At 51.3% G+C, this 17,699-nt stretch overlaps 1 protein-coding gene across 1 annotated transcript; it reads right to left on the bottom strand.

The window, feature by feature from the left end:
* Window positions 1–184: 184 nt before the first annotated feature.
* On the bottom strand, window positions 185–12,326 carry VPS18 (VPS18 core subunit of CORVET and HOPS complexes). Its single transcript, XM_049613381.1, has 5 exons — window positions 11,893–12,326; window positions 10,725–10,866; window positions 8,505–8,596; window positions 6,463–8,333; window positions 185–5,432 (listed from the first exon to the last, which is right to left on the bottom strand). The coding sequence occupies exons 1-5, from the start codon at window positions 11,981–11,983 to the stop codon at window positions 4,707–4,709; spliced, it is 2,922 nt and encodes a 973-aa protein (XP_049469338.1). The 5' UTR covers window positions 11,984–12,326; the 3' UTR covers window positions 185–4,706.
* Between the last annotated feature and the right edge of the window lie 5,373 nt (window positions 12,327–17,699).

Below are 17,699 nucleotides of genomic sequence, written 5' to 3'. Positions count from 1 at the left end.
TGCTGAATCTCATGGAGAAGAGACAAGATGCTGGCTGGAGCCTCACATCAGCCACCAATTTCTCCTCTTACATTCAGCATCTGTAAAATCAGGAGGTGGGATTGGCACCTCAAGGGTTTTCAAACTGGGTTCCTCAGCATCCTGGCACCCCATAGAGATTGGGGTGGGTGGGGGGGGGGGAAAGGACAGTAAATAGAGGTGTGGGCTTCCCAGCCCAGCGTCTACCAGGGAAACACAGCATATCAATTTCAGGACATCCATGAAGACTTTTATTTGAACAGGAGCATCTGAGGTCTCTGCAGCTCTCACCTTCCAGGAGGCATGGTCTAGGTCGTCCAGGTCCTCAGCTGGCGGGAAGCCAGAGGATCTGGTAAGGGAAGTAGGGTAGACCATGTCTGCGCTTCTAGCCCTGTGGGAGGAAGCAGGTTGAAGTCAGAGCTGTGAGATCAGGCAGAGGAGGTGAGTTGCAGGGATACACAGCACCTGCCTCCACACCTGGGAAACACAAACACACTTTTGGCCAAGGCAGACTGGGAGCCAAGAGCAGCACCCATTTTCCCGGGGCCACAGACCAATGCCCCTTTCTCTTCTTCTGCTGGGCCTGCCTGGGCTTGTTCTCAGTGGACACCGGTTGCTGGTCACCAACCTAGGGCCACCCTAACCTCCCGGTGACCTCATGGTTCCTGACTACTCAGCTCAAGAGCTATTTCAAGGCGAAAGCTGAGAAAAGGTAAAGCAGCTCAAGGAGAGGAAAGCACCCAATCAGAGGGCATTCATCGAGAAGCACTAATCCCCTTAAGAGAAGAACCCTACTTTGTGTCCCCTTTATCGGCCTTCTGAGACCAAAGTTTGCCCCTCTGCCTCAGTTTCCCTTTTGGAAACTGGGCATAAGAATGGTGCCTGTCTCCTGGTGGCATCAGCAGGTATAGCTCCCTGAATATCATCATCTCTGTACTCCAGGTGGGGGAGAAAGCCGAGGGCTCTGGCTGCCCACTAAATAGAACCGCCTCACATCCTCCATCTATCCCACTGCCCACCCCAGGACTGCCTCTGACCACCATTCACCCTCAACCTGCTGTGGGGCCCAGCCTCACTCCACATAATCAAAGCTGCCAGCAGGGTCCTTTGTGGTGCTGCTCCCGTGTGGCACTGCCTAGGGGCCCCACCATGGGGCAACAGATGGACCTATGGTCTCCACAGAACAATGGTGGGGGAGGGGCTCTGGCATCGCCTGCCCCAAACAGGAAGCACTGCATGAGCTTCAAAGAACTGGCAGGGCCAAGGGGCTGAGTGGCTGGAGCCAGTGCCAGGACTGGCGGCTGCCTAAAGAGATGCCTGCCAGCCTCAGGATGCCCAGCCTGTGGTGGGGGTGGGGCTGCAGTGGCAAGGGCAGCTGGGTCTTGGACAGAGGATGCCTTGCACCCTCCTGGCAGTAGCCTCTGCCCTAGGAGCATGTTGAGAGAAGGGGGCTCCAAGCTAGGCTGTTTCCCGGCTCTGCTGCCACTCACCAGCAGGGCTGCAGGTTCTTTCCCAGGCCACAGTGGCTCTGGCCCTCCAGCAAGCAACCATGAGGGGCAGGGCTGGCACCAAGCCTGCCGCCCACTCCCTGCCTCCTGCTCCCAGCTGCTCTGCTTGGAGCCTTTTCCTCTCCACTTCCTGTTCACACAGGGGGGGGGCGGGAAGTGGAGGGAGGAAGCTGGGGGGAGGCGTGTAGGGGGGACCCATTGAATAAAAGGAATTAACCGTTTCCCTCCTCTGACCTCTGGGAATTTCCGCCTGTGAAAGTGTCTCGAAGAATCTGCAGAGCTGGGGGAGTGGGAAGGAGGTATGCCCCTCTTGGCCCCCTCCCCCTCCCCTGGTGGTGGTGGGGCCAGATAACTCCCTCTGGGCCCCCTAACCTTTTGTTTCCCTGGCGCCAGGGGGGCAGCGCCAAGGGCAGCCTGGAGTCTGGTGGCCTCCAAGCCCCCTCCCATCCAACGGGGTTGATGAGGGCCCAGCCTGCAACCTGAGCCCTGGGGTGGGAGAAGGGGGAATTCAAGACTTGGTGGTCCTGGGGGAATAAACTCACACCCATGCTGGCCAGGCTTGGAGCCCTGTGCCCTCCCTTCCAGGCTGGTGCTCTTGGCCAGTCTGCACTGGGGACAGGAGAAGGGAGGGCTGTCCGGTGGGAAAGCCAGGCCTCAGACGCTAGGCTGTCACACCCTCCGACAGCCACTCCCCATGGAGCTGTGGAAAGGAGCTGGTGGTTTCAGGAAGCCAGTCGACAGCGCCCCCTCGTGCCAGCTGATGACTTGGCCAGGCAGCCCCCCAGAGCCCTCTCAAGGGCGGGCCTCAGGAAGCACCTGCTCCCCAGGACCAGTGACCGCCCTGAGTCTCCCCCAGGTGGCTTCCTTGTTTACAGGCCTCCTGCCCTGATCTCAGCGTCACTGCCTGTGACCACTCCTCCTATTTCCAGTGACAGCTCCAGGAGCAGCTCATTCATCTTGGCCCCTGCCTATGCAGCTGCTCCCCCACTCCACCCCCTTCTGGCCCTCCCCAGGCTTAGGGCCAAGGCCCTGAGGGCCTCCTCTCTCCCCTCCATTCCAGGCCTTGCTTGGTTTCCAGGGATCTAAGGGCTGTAGCTTCCCATTGCCCTGACTCAACGGAACCCCATTCTGTCAGTGCCAGGGAAGCCTGTGGCCTTTTTTTCCAGGAAAGAGGAAGCAGCCTAGGACCAGATGGGCAGGCTCAGAAGACAGAAGGGGGCAGGGGCATCCCAGGCTGTCTTAGCCAAGTCCACTGGGAAGAGGGAGCAATAGGGCAGTGTTTGTTTAACTAACATGTATTAGGTACCCATTATGTGCAGAGACAGAAGAAGACCCAAGCTGTTCTAAGTAAGCAAGTGACCATGCAAGTGGCAGGTCAAAATTTAGACCTAATATTCACTGACAGTGGGAAATGGTAGGCCACATGGGGAGAGGAAGGGAGCAAGAGCCTCCAAATCTTCGAACAGAGGGAACAGGATTAGGATGCTCTCTGCCCACCCAGGGATTACCAACCCCTCCCTATTTGTTCCCTCTTGCTTTTGGGAGAAGACGGAGAGTCTGAGACTCATCAAAGACGGGCGGCTTCTAGCCTGCCGGTTGGCAGAGGCCATGAGGAGACAGGGTTGTTCTAGTGGTTGGGGGGACTTGGCAGGGCAAGACTCCACCAGGACTGCAGGAGATAAAAGTCTTGGAAAGGGTGAGGCAGCAGGAGAGAGAAAAGCATGTAGTCACCAGCCAGGTGGCTTGACCCCAGCCTGATTCCAGGAAGACACACTTGTTATTTTGTTTCAGTCTGAGCAGCTGATGGACCACACCTATAGAGCTGAACAGTGGACTGTGAACCCCAGTCCACAGGGCAAAGGGTGCTCGCTGATGTCACGGGAAGGCCCTGATCCAGACTCCTTAGGGTAGCCACAACTAAGAGTGTATGTAGTCCAGAGGGGGAGGGCGGGTCACAGAAGTTAGATGAGGAAAAAAATCTGCCAAATGCCATGGATGGTGGCAGGGGCAGTCCTACCTCCACACTGGATCTGAACAATATGGTCAAATACCAGACAGTGGTAGGGCAGTATCAAAGCTGGCAGAAGCTGGGAATGCAAGGATCCAGGTTGGCAAAGACAAGGGCAAGCAAAATCTCGCATGTATAAGGGCTAGTGAAGGGAGGAAGAATGAGGGCTTGGATTCACGGTGAGGCAGTGCAGATTCCCAGAACATACTAGAAAGGAACAGACTGAGGAAGCACTAGCGGAGAAAAGGAAGAAAAATTAGTGCCCTCAGCTGCCCGTGTGAAGGATTCTGTGGGGAGCAGTACCACCTGCTGGCCAAAGGGAAGAACAGTGCTTGGTCTGAGGATGGTGGGCCACCAATCCCAGTTGGAGCCTGGAGAAGGAGAGGATGGAGCAGAGGGACAAGGAAGCAAACAGATAGAAAATATGTCAAAATCAGTCACATCATCAGGTGAAGAAGCGAGGTCCAAGGCTGGAAAGTGTTCAGGGTCCCAGCGGCATCCCTGTGGCATCCTGTGCTCCTGGAGATCACTCACGTGCCACTCAGGCCAGCATCAACAAAGCCATCAACTCCAGGACCACCAGCGCAGCGCAGGCAGTTTAATGTTCCCCACTCCATCATCATCTCCCACTGTCCTCCATGAGGCTCTGTCCCCCAGGGCACGCCCACACACCAGAGCTCTAGAAAGCGTACACAAGACACGCCCACCACCAGTACCACCTTTCCCCACCCTCCACGCCCAGGACTTGGAGGGGCTGCCTTTTCTCTCTGGGACCTAGGGGCAGACACAGGAGACGCCTTCCTCTGAAGGGGAAGAGCCACGCAGTGAAAAGGGAGAATGGTACTCTCGCTCTAGAAGGTGAACAGGATGTCTGTGGGGAGTAAAAAGGAAAACAGGACCGTTAGAGGGGAGAGGGTGATGGGGTCAGAATTCTGACTTCTCCAGGCTAAGGCCCCCTGTTGGGAGGCAGGCAGATGGCCTGGCATAACAGTGGCCCTAAGGCCGCTCTGAAGAACTGGATAGCGGCAGATGATACCTCTCGGTGACAGCTAGAATTCCACTCTTCCCAACAATGGGGCGAGTCTCCAGATGATGGAGCACAGACCAGGGTGTAGCCTTCCCAAGAAGGGGCACGTGCCCCCGACGGCCTGCCCATCCAGCACAGCATCCTCCTACAGCCAACTGAGGTGCTCCTCCTCATAGCGCTGGGGGTCGATGAAGGGCCGGTCAATAGAGCGGATCATCAACTCCCCACAGTACACACACTCAGCGGCCACCAGTTCATCTAGATCAGCCTTGAGCTGCTCCCGACTGGGTCCCCCAGCGGCAGCCCCACCCTCGGCCTCCTTTGCACGGGCAGAGCCCTTGGTAGGGGCTGGAGCAGCCCCCAACTTTCGCTGCAGCTCCTCGAGCCGGGCCTGCTTGTAGGCCGGCAGGCCAGGCCGCACGGCCTGCAGCAAGCAGTCAGCGTGGAACATGTGGCCACAGAGGAAAAGGTAAAAAGGGCGGTTGAGCAGGGGGAAGTCGCAGGTAGCGCATTTGTCCTGGGGCTCCACTGTGCCGTAGCGGCCCCGCAGCTCCTGCAGATCTCGCCGGATGCGCTGGGCGCTGGCTGTGGCCTCTTCCATCTCCCGCTGCAGCTCCTGGATGTGGTGGTTGTAGGCCTTGAGTGAGCTGCAGATCGCCTCCTTGAAGTGGTCGATGGTGACGAAGTCAGGAAAGAAGGGCAGCACGTCCTCAATCTTGAGCAAGGGGCAGCTGGCCAGGCAGGCCATGGCCGTCTGCACATCTTCCTCCTCCTGCACTACGTGTCGTGCAATCTTCAGCCACAGTTTCTTGCGCAGTTCCTCGTCTTCCTCAGGCAAGTCAGCACACTGTTTGGCTAGGTCCACATCCACCTGTGGGGAGACCACGAGTGTTAAGGTCAAGCCCCCTGCCCTCTACGATACAGATTACGGGAGAGACAGGTGCCCCGGGAGAAGCTGGGCCCGAGGAGAGGCCCCAAGACAGGATTCCCAGCACTCTGGGAGCAAGCAAGGTGAGGACTTCTGTTGGCCAGGACAGAAACCTGTCTCAGTAATGGGTATGTCCCTGTCACAGCTTTGTAAAAGCTAATTACGACAGTTGGGGCTTTGATTTTAGCAAATTTAAAAATCACCCTGGAGTATATTCAAAATACAGATTTTTGGGGGGCACCCGGGTGGCTCAGTCAGTTAAGCGTCCGACTCTTGATCTCGGCTCAGGTCATGATCTCACAGTACGTGGGATTGAGCCCCGTGTCGGGCTCTGAACTGACAGCACGGAACCTGCTTGGGATTCTCTTTCTCCCTCTCTGCCCCTCCCCTGCTCACTCTCGCTCTCTCTCAAAATAAAGAAATGATCTTAAAAAAAAAATTTTTTTTAAACACAAATTTTTTGGGTCTCACCTCAGACTTTCTGATTCAGTAAGTCCTGGGTTCAGACCCGGGAATTTGTATTTTAAACAGCACTTCGTGTGATCCTAAGGCAAGTGATGACTCAGGATTGAGAAGTGTAACTCGGCACCTTCCCCTTCTGCAGTCGTGGCTGTAACGCAATAGCTAGCATGAATGTAGAACTTACTGTAGAGGAGGCACTGTTCCGAGTGCTTTTCATACACACTACTTTAATCAACTCTAGGAGCTAAGTACCATTACCATTTGTGGCCGAATCCTCTGAGGCAAAAACAGGGTCAGAAATCAGCCTGAGGTCACACAGCTTCCTAAGTGGCAGAACCAGACTTCAAACCCTGACCTTAAGAGTCCACATTCTTAACCTCTACACTAAAGCACCTCTCTGCAAGAAATGCCAGCACCCTCTAGCCACAGCCCCCCACTCCAAACCCTCAGCATCTGAAGCAACTGCTCTCCAGGTCCCTCTACTGGATGGGGTCAAAACGCATTGGCTCACCTGCAGGGCCAGGTCCACAGCCTCCTCATACAGTTCTAGGACCTTGTAGACATGGACACAAGCACGGTGGTGGCCGTGCTCAGCACAGAGCCGCAGCGCATACTTGAGGTCATAATGCACACGGTGCGGGCTGGCCCCGGCCTGCTCGAGGTAGGCCAGCAGTGAGGCGGGCTGGCCTCGGGCATACAGCGACAGCAGGTAGTTATGAATGGCCTGCTCAGTCTCGCCCAGCTCATTCACGCAGAACTCCATGTAGCGGATGGCCTGGCTCACCTGCTGGGCCTCGCCACCCTGGCTATAATTCACCAGGGCAGGAATGAGCTGCCGGGCATCTAGCCGGCTGCCCAGCTCAATCCAAGCATCCACCAGCTGGCGGGGGATGTGGCGAATGAGGATCGGTGAGAACTTGTAGAAAAGCTGAGGGTCACGGTGGCGAGCAAGCACGGCCAGGGCTTCCTCGTAGGCCTCGTGCTGGCAGTGGTATGCCACCACTCGCTCATAGTCCTGCATGATCACGGCAAAGTACACCATGTGTTCCGTGTCTCCATGGCTGGCAAGCAGTTCATGGATGGAGGCCCGGCTGGCAAAGAGCCACTCCTTGTGGCGGGGGCTGCTGAGGAAGGCCCGGAAGCGCTCCCGTGTTTCCCGGTAGAAGTTCAGGGCCTCAGGATCACCCTGCAGAGCCCCGAGCCGGCTCAAGTAAAGCTCCGTCAGCCAGGTGGTAAGCAGTGTGGCCTGGGTACGCTCGGCTGGCTTCAAACCGGCCAATTTTCGCTGCAGGAACTCGGCCAGAGCCTCCTCCTGTCGGGCCTCCAAGAACTTGAGGGCAATCTCCTCAAAGTAGCTCTGGGTCAGGGCGTAGCAGCGGGCACTCTCCAGGTAACGACGCTGGCGAAAGCAGTAATCAGCTTCCCGGGCCAGGACTGTGTCCAGGCAGTCAGGCCGCTCTCGACAATACTCTTTGGCCAGGTCAAAGCGGTTCATGTCCAGGTAGGTGCGCCACACATCCCGGGCCTCCCGCTGCACATGGTAGCGGAAGACGGCCCGCTCAGTGTAGGCCCACAGGTGGCCCGTGGAGGAGTCCTTCACCATGTGCTTCAGCGGCCCAAACTTCTCCAGGAAGTGATCCCGCAGCACCACCTGCCCTGTCAGCGTGCACACTGCCTCCACCCGGTCCGCCAACAGCAGTAGGAAGTGGAACTGGGTCAAGACGACAGCCAGAGGTGGACTGGCCCCAGGACCTACTCCCTCTGGGTACTCCCAGACTCGCTCCTCACTCAGCAGGGAATCGGGGCGCCCACAGTCCAATGCTCCATACAACACGCCATCCCCCATCATCCAGGCGAAGGCCCGAGGTGCAGAGCGCAACTTGGGGGTATAGAACGCCAACTCACTGTAGCCCAGACTGCTGGGGAACTCACGGAATGGGGGTGGGTGGTCAGCGTAGGCAGCGAAGAGCCCTGAGAAGCCCTGGGCCTCAGTCCCCTCTGCTGCTCGACCTATGAACTGGAAGAGGCGCTGCCGAGTTGTGGCGATAACAAAGCCGCGCCCATCGGGACCCCGCTCAGCCTCAAGGGAGCATACAGGCGCTGGACCCCCTTCTTCATTTAGTACGTACAATGGACGGAAGTAAAGATCTGGGGCAGGGCCGAAAAGTCCACCCTCGCTGGCTGAGAGCTCTGCTTCGAAGATCTGGCCTTGGGCAGTGCCGACCAGGATGGGGCCTGTGCTGCTCTCGGTGCCCAGTGCCTTGTTCCAGCCCACACTCTCCACCAGCTGTCCTTTCCAGCGTGCCAGTGGCCGTACCTTCTGTCCATTACGGTTCACATAGAGGACCTCAGTGCTGCTCAGAGCAATCAACAGGTGACAGCCTGGAGTGGGGAAGAGTATGGCACTCTACAGAATGCTGCCATTCCCACCCTCAGCCTCCTCCTTATCCCCACCACTCTCAGATCCCATCCACCCAGGCAATGACTTACCCTCCGCTCAACCAGTCTCCCCACCCCCCGCCCCACCAATCTCAGACCTCCACCACCAGTTACCAGTGTGGTCCAGAAACATCTTGTGAACTCTGGCATCATCCTTGCGTCCCAGCTCCACATGGTTGGGTTCGTTGGCCTTGCCCAAGTCAATGCTGTCAGGACAAGAGTCACAGCATCACTCCAGAGAAGGGCAGATCCTTTTTTGGAATCACAGACCTCTTTATAATCTGATGAAAGCCACAGGCTCTCTTCCCTGAAATCTATATACACATATAAAATTCTGCACACAATCTCAAGGGAACTCTCAAATATACACAGGATCCTACTTAAGAACCTTCAGCTCTGAGAATTCCCCTACCTCATTTTGAGAAGTCACTAAATAGAAGTCTTTTCCCTCTACTCAGAAGATCTACAGTGCATCTGGGAAGACAATGCAGGGGTATCCCAGATTGCTGGGGTAAAAAAAGAACAAATACTAGCTAATGGTTACTGAGTACTTTCTACATACCAAGCACCATGCCAAGACCTTAACCAAGTATATCTCAATCTTCACAATAACACTGAGGGGTGCTCCTGTTGAAATTATACTTCCCTTATTAAAACCATTTTCAAATTATATACCCATTTTTAAAGAATCAAAGCAAAGATGTATAAAGAGTTAACAGTTTTCTTCTTAAACCCATCACTCTCCATAGACAAAACTGATTTTAAGTTTTTCTCCATCCTTACAACATAGACTTGTTTTGTCACTGTCTTTATATTTTTACAAAAATCACTTCATGTTGTGTACATACGTGTGTGTATATATATAAATTTTTAACTTGCTTTTCTCACTTAATGATATTTCATGAATATTCCACAGTATCAACATACAGCTCTATCTAACTCATTGTTTCAATAACTGCATAATTTTCCCCTTCATGGCTCAACCATAATTTTATCATCATTTTCCTGTTGATGGGCATTCAGTTTGGGTCCAGTTTTTCCGACCATAAATAACTCTGCAGTCAACATCCTTGTATCTATACCCTTGCAAAGCGGTACTTTTCTTTCTAAGATTACGTATTCTCCAAAGTGGGATTGTTGGGTCCAACTTATAGACATTTTAAACTTTAACAGGCATTTCCAGAACACTTTTCCAAAAGACAGTGGCAAGTTATACTCTCACCAGCGGTGTGTGAGAGTCCATTTCTGTGTGTCTTCACCAGCACCATCTATTACTATTTTTAATTTTTGTCAATCTGATAGGTTAAAAAAAATGGTACCTTACCTTTATTTCCCAAAGGTTGAAAATATTTTTAGATGTTTACTGGCAATGTAGAGTTCCTCTTCTGTAAACTGCTTGTTTATATTCTTTGCCCTCCCCTTTCTACTTAAGTGTCTTTTTCTTATTAATTTGTAAGGGCTTTTTAAAGAATAGGGATGTAAATCCTTAGTCATATGTGGAAACACATCATTTTCCCACCATCTTTGGTCATGACCAGATTCAAATGCTTTTTTTCTTTATTATTATTTTGAGTAATCCCCACACCCAATGTGGGGCTCAAACTCACGATTCCAAGATCAAGAGTCACACGCTCTACCAACTGAGCCAGCCAAGCACCCCTCAAAGGCTTTTTTGTTTTTGTTTTGTCATTACTATGTAGTCAAATATACCTGTCCTTTCTAGCTTGAGTAAGAAGGTCTCCCTTCTGCCCAAGAACACAGACATTTATTAAATATTCTTTTGATATTCAGTTTGTTTTTCCTATTTAAATAATTATCCCACCTAGAATTTATTTTTGTGATACAGAGCCTTAGCTGTTTTATTCCAGATGGTTATTCTAGATAAGCATTTTTTTCTGACACCCTTGTTATATAGTATTCCCACTTACGTATGTATGTATGTATGTATGTATTTATATCTAATTTTATTGAGATATATTATTTCCATGTATAGTGGATTTACTTCAGGACTCTAGATGGTTCCCCTGATCAGTGTGACTAACTTGTGACTAAAGATAGTTCTAACTATCTTTAACAGATGACGGGACACAGTTAGAGAGACTGGGTGACTTATTCAACATTCCCTGGCTGGTACATAGGAGAGCTGAGCTCTGATCCAGATCTACCTGATTTTAACTACTATACTACATTAGTTCTTTGGTAATGGATGTTTCCTGAAAATTCCAAATCTACTGTAGTTTCACCTGCCCAGAATGAAAGAAAGTCCCCAGTCAGTTAATAGTCCCCAAATACCACTAATCCACTCCCTACTAAGTCTTTTGAGCCCTCACTTACCGGAGCAGGGTATCCTTGCCCAGGCTCATGCAGAGCTGATTGCAGGAGACAACAAGACTGGTGATACGCTCAGAAGGGGTAAAGTCAATGCGCTGCTTTGTGAAGATGGGCACTTCCTTCTCTAGCTGGGCATTCACATACCCTACAGGAAAGGAGGGAATTAAAGGTGAGCTATGGAAGAGATGGAGGAAGAACAAGGAGAGGCAAACAAAAAATTGTTTTCCTCTCCACCTTCCCAACATACTCCTACCCCAAGCCCTCAGGTAAAAGTTTGTTATCAACATATCAAGTAGTTTGCTAATCATCTCTACATGAGGGCTCTGGGCTCCTTCTGACAGCTGTGAGGGGTGGGTTCTTTGAACCCTTATAATGCTGTTGCACCCTCATGTACCCTTCTCAGTAGAAAGGGTTGGGCATTCTCCCTTATCAATCTCGGGCCTAGCAATCTCAGCTCAACTAAAGTAGTCTAGATCCACTCTCTCCCCTCCTCCCTACCCATGCAGTAATGCTCTGAGTGAGTCTCCAGAAGAATGAAGGCAGAGGAAGCCCTGGGGAACAGTCCCAATCAAGCTGTAGCTTCTTTCTCTAGCTTTTATTCTCATTTCTTTACCACTGCATACCTAGCACTTGAGACCCCTCTGCCAACTCTGTCCTACTTTCTACAAAAATTTCCCCTCAAGGCCAGCCTGCACCCAGATCTAGCAAAGGCCCAAAATAACTTCATTTTTCCCTGTTCAGTGACAAAGTTCCCTCTAGGACCAGCCCTCCTACCCCTACAACATTCCCCTTCCACCATTTTCTTTGCCCACCCTCTTCCTCCCACCTCCAGAAGGGGCCTGGTAGGAAAAGCACAGGCTCTGGCTGAAGCCTGGAGCCTATTCTCACTTCTCTCAACCGGGGCCCTGTAAGCAAGTCACTTCCTTAAATGGGTCCCACTTTCCTTGTAGAACCCGAGTGGCAAGGCCTAGATCACAAGACTGCTCTTGCTGCTCTTTTAAACTTCGACCATCCACCAGCTGGGGGCCAAGAGAGCCTGAGGAGAATCAGGGGCCTAGGTCTGGACTGTATGTCCAGGCGGTGAACCGGACCCTTGGAGCTACTCTCCCCGATCCTCCCCCGCAGGTGCCAGGTGTGTGGATAGTGTGAGCGGCTCCCTCCCCTCCCTTACCCGAGTGGGGGATGCCCACGCTGGGGCAGCCGGGCTGCAAGACGGCTGAGCGGGACAGGGAGTCCTCGTATTCATCCAGGATGGACGCCATGGTGCCCGGCCTCTGGGCCCGCCGTTCCGGGCCCAGGGATTCCAACAGCGCTCCCCCCAGGGATCCCCGTCGCCTTAGATTGGAAACTGCGTCTCCGCAGCCTCGACAAGGCTCTGACAGATCCTGGCAATCCACCGCCCCCTTCTCCTCTTTAAGATCCTGAGGATTTTCTCGCTCTCGCCTTATAATGAGCGAGAAGACTTCGGAGCCCTCTCCCTTGAATCTGGTGCAGTCCTGCACCCCGCTCCCACCCCCAAAAGATCACTGGTTTCCTTTTGCAGCTCCCAGAAGATCCCAACCTCGCCCCAGCGACTCAGCTGACTCCCGCCCCCGGGACGCGCGCCTATAACGTAACTTCCGGGCTCTCAGAAACCCGCGTTTGCTCGCGTAGGAACTTATCCCCGACCCGCCACTGGGAGGCGCAGCGAGGGCTGCCGGGGCGAAGGCGGGGCCAAGGCGCGGGGCGGGACAGGGACAGGGACCTGGCCCAGTCCACTCTTGAGGGAGGGAGCCGGAAGTGCTGTGGCAGCTTTCGGTTTGGGGCGGAGCCATAGACGCGTCACAGCTGCAGTCCAGCTAGGTGGTGAGCTGGCGCTACTGAATACAGGCGCTCCCCTCCAGGACCCTGCTGCAGTTCTGAATTTTGACACAAGGAGGCAATCCCAGTGCTTTTAGGCCCTTCCCCATCCGCGCAGCGCATTCCAGCCCCAGGCTCGGAGCCATTCCTCAGTTCCTTTTTTGCACAGGCATTCCTCTCTCAGATGGTCTCAGCCTCCGTGTCCAGCTCTCGCTCCGACCTCTCCAAACAGGCCGCTACCCTAGGCCCTCAGGAGAACCTCCCGTTCTTCAATCGAATCGCTCTCTTGATCCTACCTTCACAAGGCATAGGCAAGCAGTCCTAGCCTCTCTTCCACATTTAGGGGACCACCAGCTTTCAGGAAGTGACAGAACTGGTGACCTGGCCGAGGGACGCCAAGTGCTACCTAACCTGCCTCTAAGCGACTCCGTAAAGGCTCCTCGGTGTGGGGAGAGACAAAAGGGGCGGAAGAAAAGACCAAGCACAGCTAAGGGGTGCCGGACTGCTTCCATTCAGAGTAGTGTTGAGCGCTTACTTTGTGCTTAGACTTGGGCTAGGTGCTGGAGTCACAGAGATAAGTAGGATACCGTCCTTGAAGGTCATAAACCAGCAGGGGCAATGGACCAGTAAACAGATAATTAATGCTAGAAAAGCGATGGACGGATTTGTTCAGAAGCTCGCTCATTCCACAAGTGAGCGCACACTCTCTGCCAGGCACTTTTCCAGGCTTTGGGGGGCACTACAGAGATCAAAATGGACAAAAAGTTTCAGCGCTCGTGAGGCTTACCCAGACACATGGCCACAACGCTGTGGGAGCACAGAGGAGCAAATACCTGCAACGCCTGACGAGAACGTGGGACAGGTGACCTTGAAGGCAGGTGGGGAGTCCAAAGCGACCGAACTTCGAGGCTAAGAGTGCGGCTCCAATTCAGTTTCCCTCTTCCACCCGCCTAGCCCATCCAGACGGATTCTGTTCCCTTCTGGGGCACAAGGACTGTATCTTGTTAAAGTGGAAGGCTATTGGCCGGGGTCACCACTATCCTGGCTTTAGCGGGTATCCTGGGTGAAATGACTAAAAGCGCCCCTTTTACTCTCGAAAGCGTCCAGGTTTGAAGCGTTTATTGCGTGGTCACGCTACTCTCCGAACTTCCCTGCCAGGTGCACAGGACTGAACCCTCACCAGCTTCCACCGAGTGCTTTCTGGACCTGAGTGGACCCCGCCCAGGAGGGGGCGACAAATTACGCCTTCCGAAATAACTTTCTGTGGCTCCTAAGTCCCGCTTTTCCCGCCCAGAACCTACAGGAGCGATGCCGCTCTCCCAGCCAGGGGCACTGCCCTTCTGGCTAGGTCCGAGGAGGGAAAGTGCCAGAGCTGAGGCGCGGACAAGAGGTTACCGCCCTGGGGAAAGTGAGCCCATCTCGGGAGAAGCCCTGCTCGGTGCGTAAGGCTCCATCCCACATCACCTGCCGAGTGCATTAGGGAAATACAAATAGGTCCAGCCAAAGGTCAGATAATAAATAATAAAAGGCACATTTACTGAGTATCAACAATGTGCCAAGCACTACCCTAAGATCATAACAGTCAATGTTATTTCATTTTACCCTTCCCCTAATGCTATGCAGCAGGCACTGCTCTTTCTCCCGCATTGCAAAAGCAGAAACTGACATTCAGAATGGTGAAGCAATTGGTCCAGGCTTCATGTGGCTAGGAAATGGGGAAACCAGGAGGCAGTATTCAAATAAGAGCAGATGCTGAGGAGCTAACCACCACACTGTCCATTTCTCAAATGCAAGCTGAAGGGAAGAGGGTATAGCTGATTCCCCAGGACGGGACTGTGCAGAGGAAGTGACCCCCTTGCATGGAGCCAGCCAGCATAGGAGGGATGTGTCAGGGACACAGAGTCCATACAGCCACCTCCTCACTGTCCCCAAAGCCTCCCTCCTGAGTTTCACTGCTCTCCAGTATGTATAGGGTGGGCCTAAGTGGACTTTGCTTAGTACAGACTCAGTACACACTCCCTGTTGAGTTGATGACAGCAGTATTCATTCTCCCACCTTATGTTGAACTTTGGAGTAAGAGCAAGACCAGCATTCTTATTCCTGCCCACTCACTCATTAGATGGACCCTGTGCACAGGTGATGCACTTAGTTTCGGTTTCCTCATCTACAGAAATACTGTAGTTATAATAATACTTACCTAGTAGGTCTGTGTCGAAAAGTAAATGAGGTGATCTAGGGGAAAGCTCATGGCTATAGCATAGCATAATGTCCAACAAAGGGAATATGCTCAGGAAACTAAAAATGTGGCTTTAATCTGACAGCCGCTCTCAAGTCCACCTACTCCATGAAGCCTCCCTGGACCCCAACTTCCCCATCAGAACTGCTATGGCGTTTCTTGTCCTGGCCATTTACTGGCCATTAACTAAGAAGCATGGACATTTTGCTTAGATATAACAGAAGCTGATTATGGAGAATAACCCAAACAAACGAGTACAGGAATACTCAAATGTCTTAGGGAACTCACAACTGGGGATACAGATCCACCAGCTCCTACCCCTCACAATCTGTGTGCTAGTTGCCACAAGATACGTAAGGGCTGACTGCTGGGCCAGGGAGAGAGAGGAATAGTGTATGAAAGCAGGTGAATTTGAGCTAAGACCTGAAGTGCATGCATGATTTCCAAGGGCAAAAACGAGTAGGCATTAGGCAGATGTCAAGAAAACCAAGAGAACAGGCCTGCAAACATTGTCAAGTTTGGAGGGCTGGGGAGCTGGAGCATCAGGGAGTAGGGCAGTGCAGGAAATGGGACCAGTTGTGGCCAGATTATGAAAGCTATTGAAAGGGCCATCAGAAGGCTTTGGTTGGAGATGAGGTCATCTGATGTGGGTTCTAGAAAAATGGGTGGTGGCTTGGGTGTAGTCCACATCAGAAGAATGAGACCTGAGGCAGAAGCAGGCTGGTGAGGGCCCAGCCTAGAGTGAGAGTAGACTGGGGAGACATTTTTGAGGAAGAGCCCACTGGACTTAGTGACAAGTTAGATGTCACTAACATCTGGGGATGAAGGAAGGGTGCAAGACAGCTTCTGGGGAAACCTGGCCAGTGGTGCAGTGTCACCACTGTCCAGGAAGAGGAAGAGCTGGATGGAGGTGTGGCAGAGGTCACATGATTGAGCTACATCTGGACAGTTGCACATGCGGCCCCTGCAGGGCATTCACTTGAAGAGGCCCAGAATCATGAGGCAGTCATAACTTACTAATAAATATTCATTAAACAATTGCATGGATGATCTTTCTCATGCTTTGGTTTCTACATTTGTAAAATGAGAAAAATCTACCTTATGGCATTGTGATTACAGGATATTATGCAAATCACTCAGCACTGTGCCTATATCAAGAAAATGCTCAATACAAGTTAACTATTAGTAGTAATTATTGAATGAATGAAGATCCAAACCAAAAGGAGTGATATAACTGACTTGAGTAATTTTTAAAGAAATTTTTTAATGTTTATTTATTTTTGAGAGAGAGAGAGAAAGAGAGAGAGACAGAGCATGAGCAGGAGAGGGCCAGAGAGAGAGGGAGACACAGAATCTGAAGCAGGCTCCAGGCTCTGAGCTGTCAGCACAGAGCCTGGTGTGGGGCTCGAACTCATGAGCTGTGAGATGATGACCTGAACCAAAGTCAGATGCTTAACCGACTGAGCCACCCAGGCACCCCAATTTGTTTTTTTTTTTTAAGTTTGTTTATTAATTTTTTTAGTAATCTCTACACCCAATGTCGGACTTGAACTCATAACCCTGAGATCAAGTGTCACATGCTCTTCCGACTGAGCCAACCAGCCACTCCAAATTTGATTTTTTTTTAAATACACATTCTTTTTTAGAAGTTTTACATTGATGGAAAAAGTAAGAAGATAGCAGAGGGTTTCCCTCTACTTCAAATCCAGTTTCCCTTACTATGAATATCTTACATTAATATGGCATATTTGTTAACATTAGTAAATCAATACTGATACATAATTATTTTTTATTAAAAATTATTTAATGTTTTTATTTATTTTTGAGACAGAGAGAGACAGAGCATGAGCAGGGGAGGGGCAGAGAGAGGGGGAGACACAGAATCTGAAGCAGGCTCTAGGCTCTGAGCTGTCAGCACAGAGCCTGATGCGGGGCTTGAACTCACGGGGTGTGAGATCATGACCTGAGCTGAAGTCGGACGCTCAACTGACTGAGCCACCCAGGTGCCCCAATACTGATACATAATTATTAACTAAAGTCCATACTTTATTCAGATTTTTACCTACTGTCCTCTTTCTGTTCCAGGATTACATCCAGGATAACACCTTACATTTAATTGTAATGTCTCCCTAGGCACCTCTTGACTGTGGCAGTTTTTCAGATTTCCCTTGGTTTTTTAATGTTTTTATTTTATTTTATTTTATTTTATTTTATTTTATTTATTTTTTTATTTTATTTTATTTTATTTTATTTTTTCATTTTAAGTAGGCTCCACGCCCAGCATGGTACCAGAGCCTGCCAGGTACCCTTAGACTTAACTTGTTTTTGATGACCTTGATAATTTGAAGAGTACTAAGCAGGTATTTTGTAGGATGCTTTCTATTGGAATTTGTCTGATATCTTTTTTTTTGTAATTAGATTGGGGTTATGAGCTTAGGGGAGTTAAAGTGCCATTATCATCACATCATATCAAGGGTATATACCATCAGCATGACTCATCACTGTTGATGTTGACCTTGGTCACCTGGCTGAGTTAGGGCTTGTCAGATTTCTCCACTGTAAAGTTACTCTTCCTCCTCACTGTTCAATACTGTCTTCTTTGGAAGGAAGTCGCTACACAGAGCCCACACTTAAGGTACTGGGGTTTATGCTTCCTTGAGGGTGAAGTATAAGTCATTTGGAATTCATCTGCATGGGAGATTTAGGAATTTGTCTTTAAATTTAATTTTTATTTTAATCATCATAATATATGTATTCATTTTATTTATTTATTTTTAATGTGTTTAATGTTTGTTTATTTTTGAGAGAGAGAGAGAGAGCACAAGCAAGGGAGGGACAGAGAGAGAGGAGGACAGAGGATCAGAAGCAGGCTCTGCAATGACAGCAGAGAGCCCAATGTCGGG

Source organism: Panthera uncia (genome assembly GCF_023721935.1).
Source record: "Panthera uncia isolate 11264 chromosome B3 unlocalized genomic scaffold, Puncia_PCG_1.0 HiC_scaffold_1, whole genome shotgun sequence".
Taxonomy (NCBI): domain Eukaryota; kingdom Metazoa; phylum Chordata; class Mammalia; order Carnivora; family Felidae; genus Panthera; species Panthera uncia.
Note: the sequence above shows the minus strand (reverse complement) of the source record. Positions and strands in the feature narration are given on the sequence as shown.

What these genes read in the sequence shown, in the direction of transcription:
- VPS18 (XM_049613381.1), bottom strand. Translation starts at nt 11,983, where the DNA reads ATGGCGTCCATCCTGGATGAATACGAGGACTCCCTGTCCCGCTCAGCC. An exon ending in GGCAAGGATACCCTGCTCCG is followed by an intron (nt 8,597 to 10,724) that starts GTAAGTGAGGGC and finishes TTGTCCTGACAG; the next exon opens with CATTGACTTGGGCAAGGCCA. An exon ending in GATGTTTCTGGACCACACTG is followed by an intron (nt 8,334 to 8,504) that starts GTAACTGGTGGT and finishes TCCCCACTCCAG; the next exon opens with GCTGTCACCTGTTGATTGCT.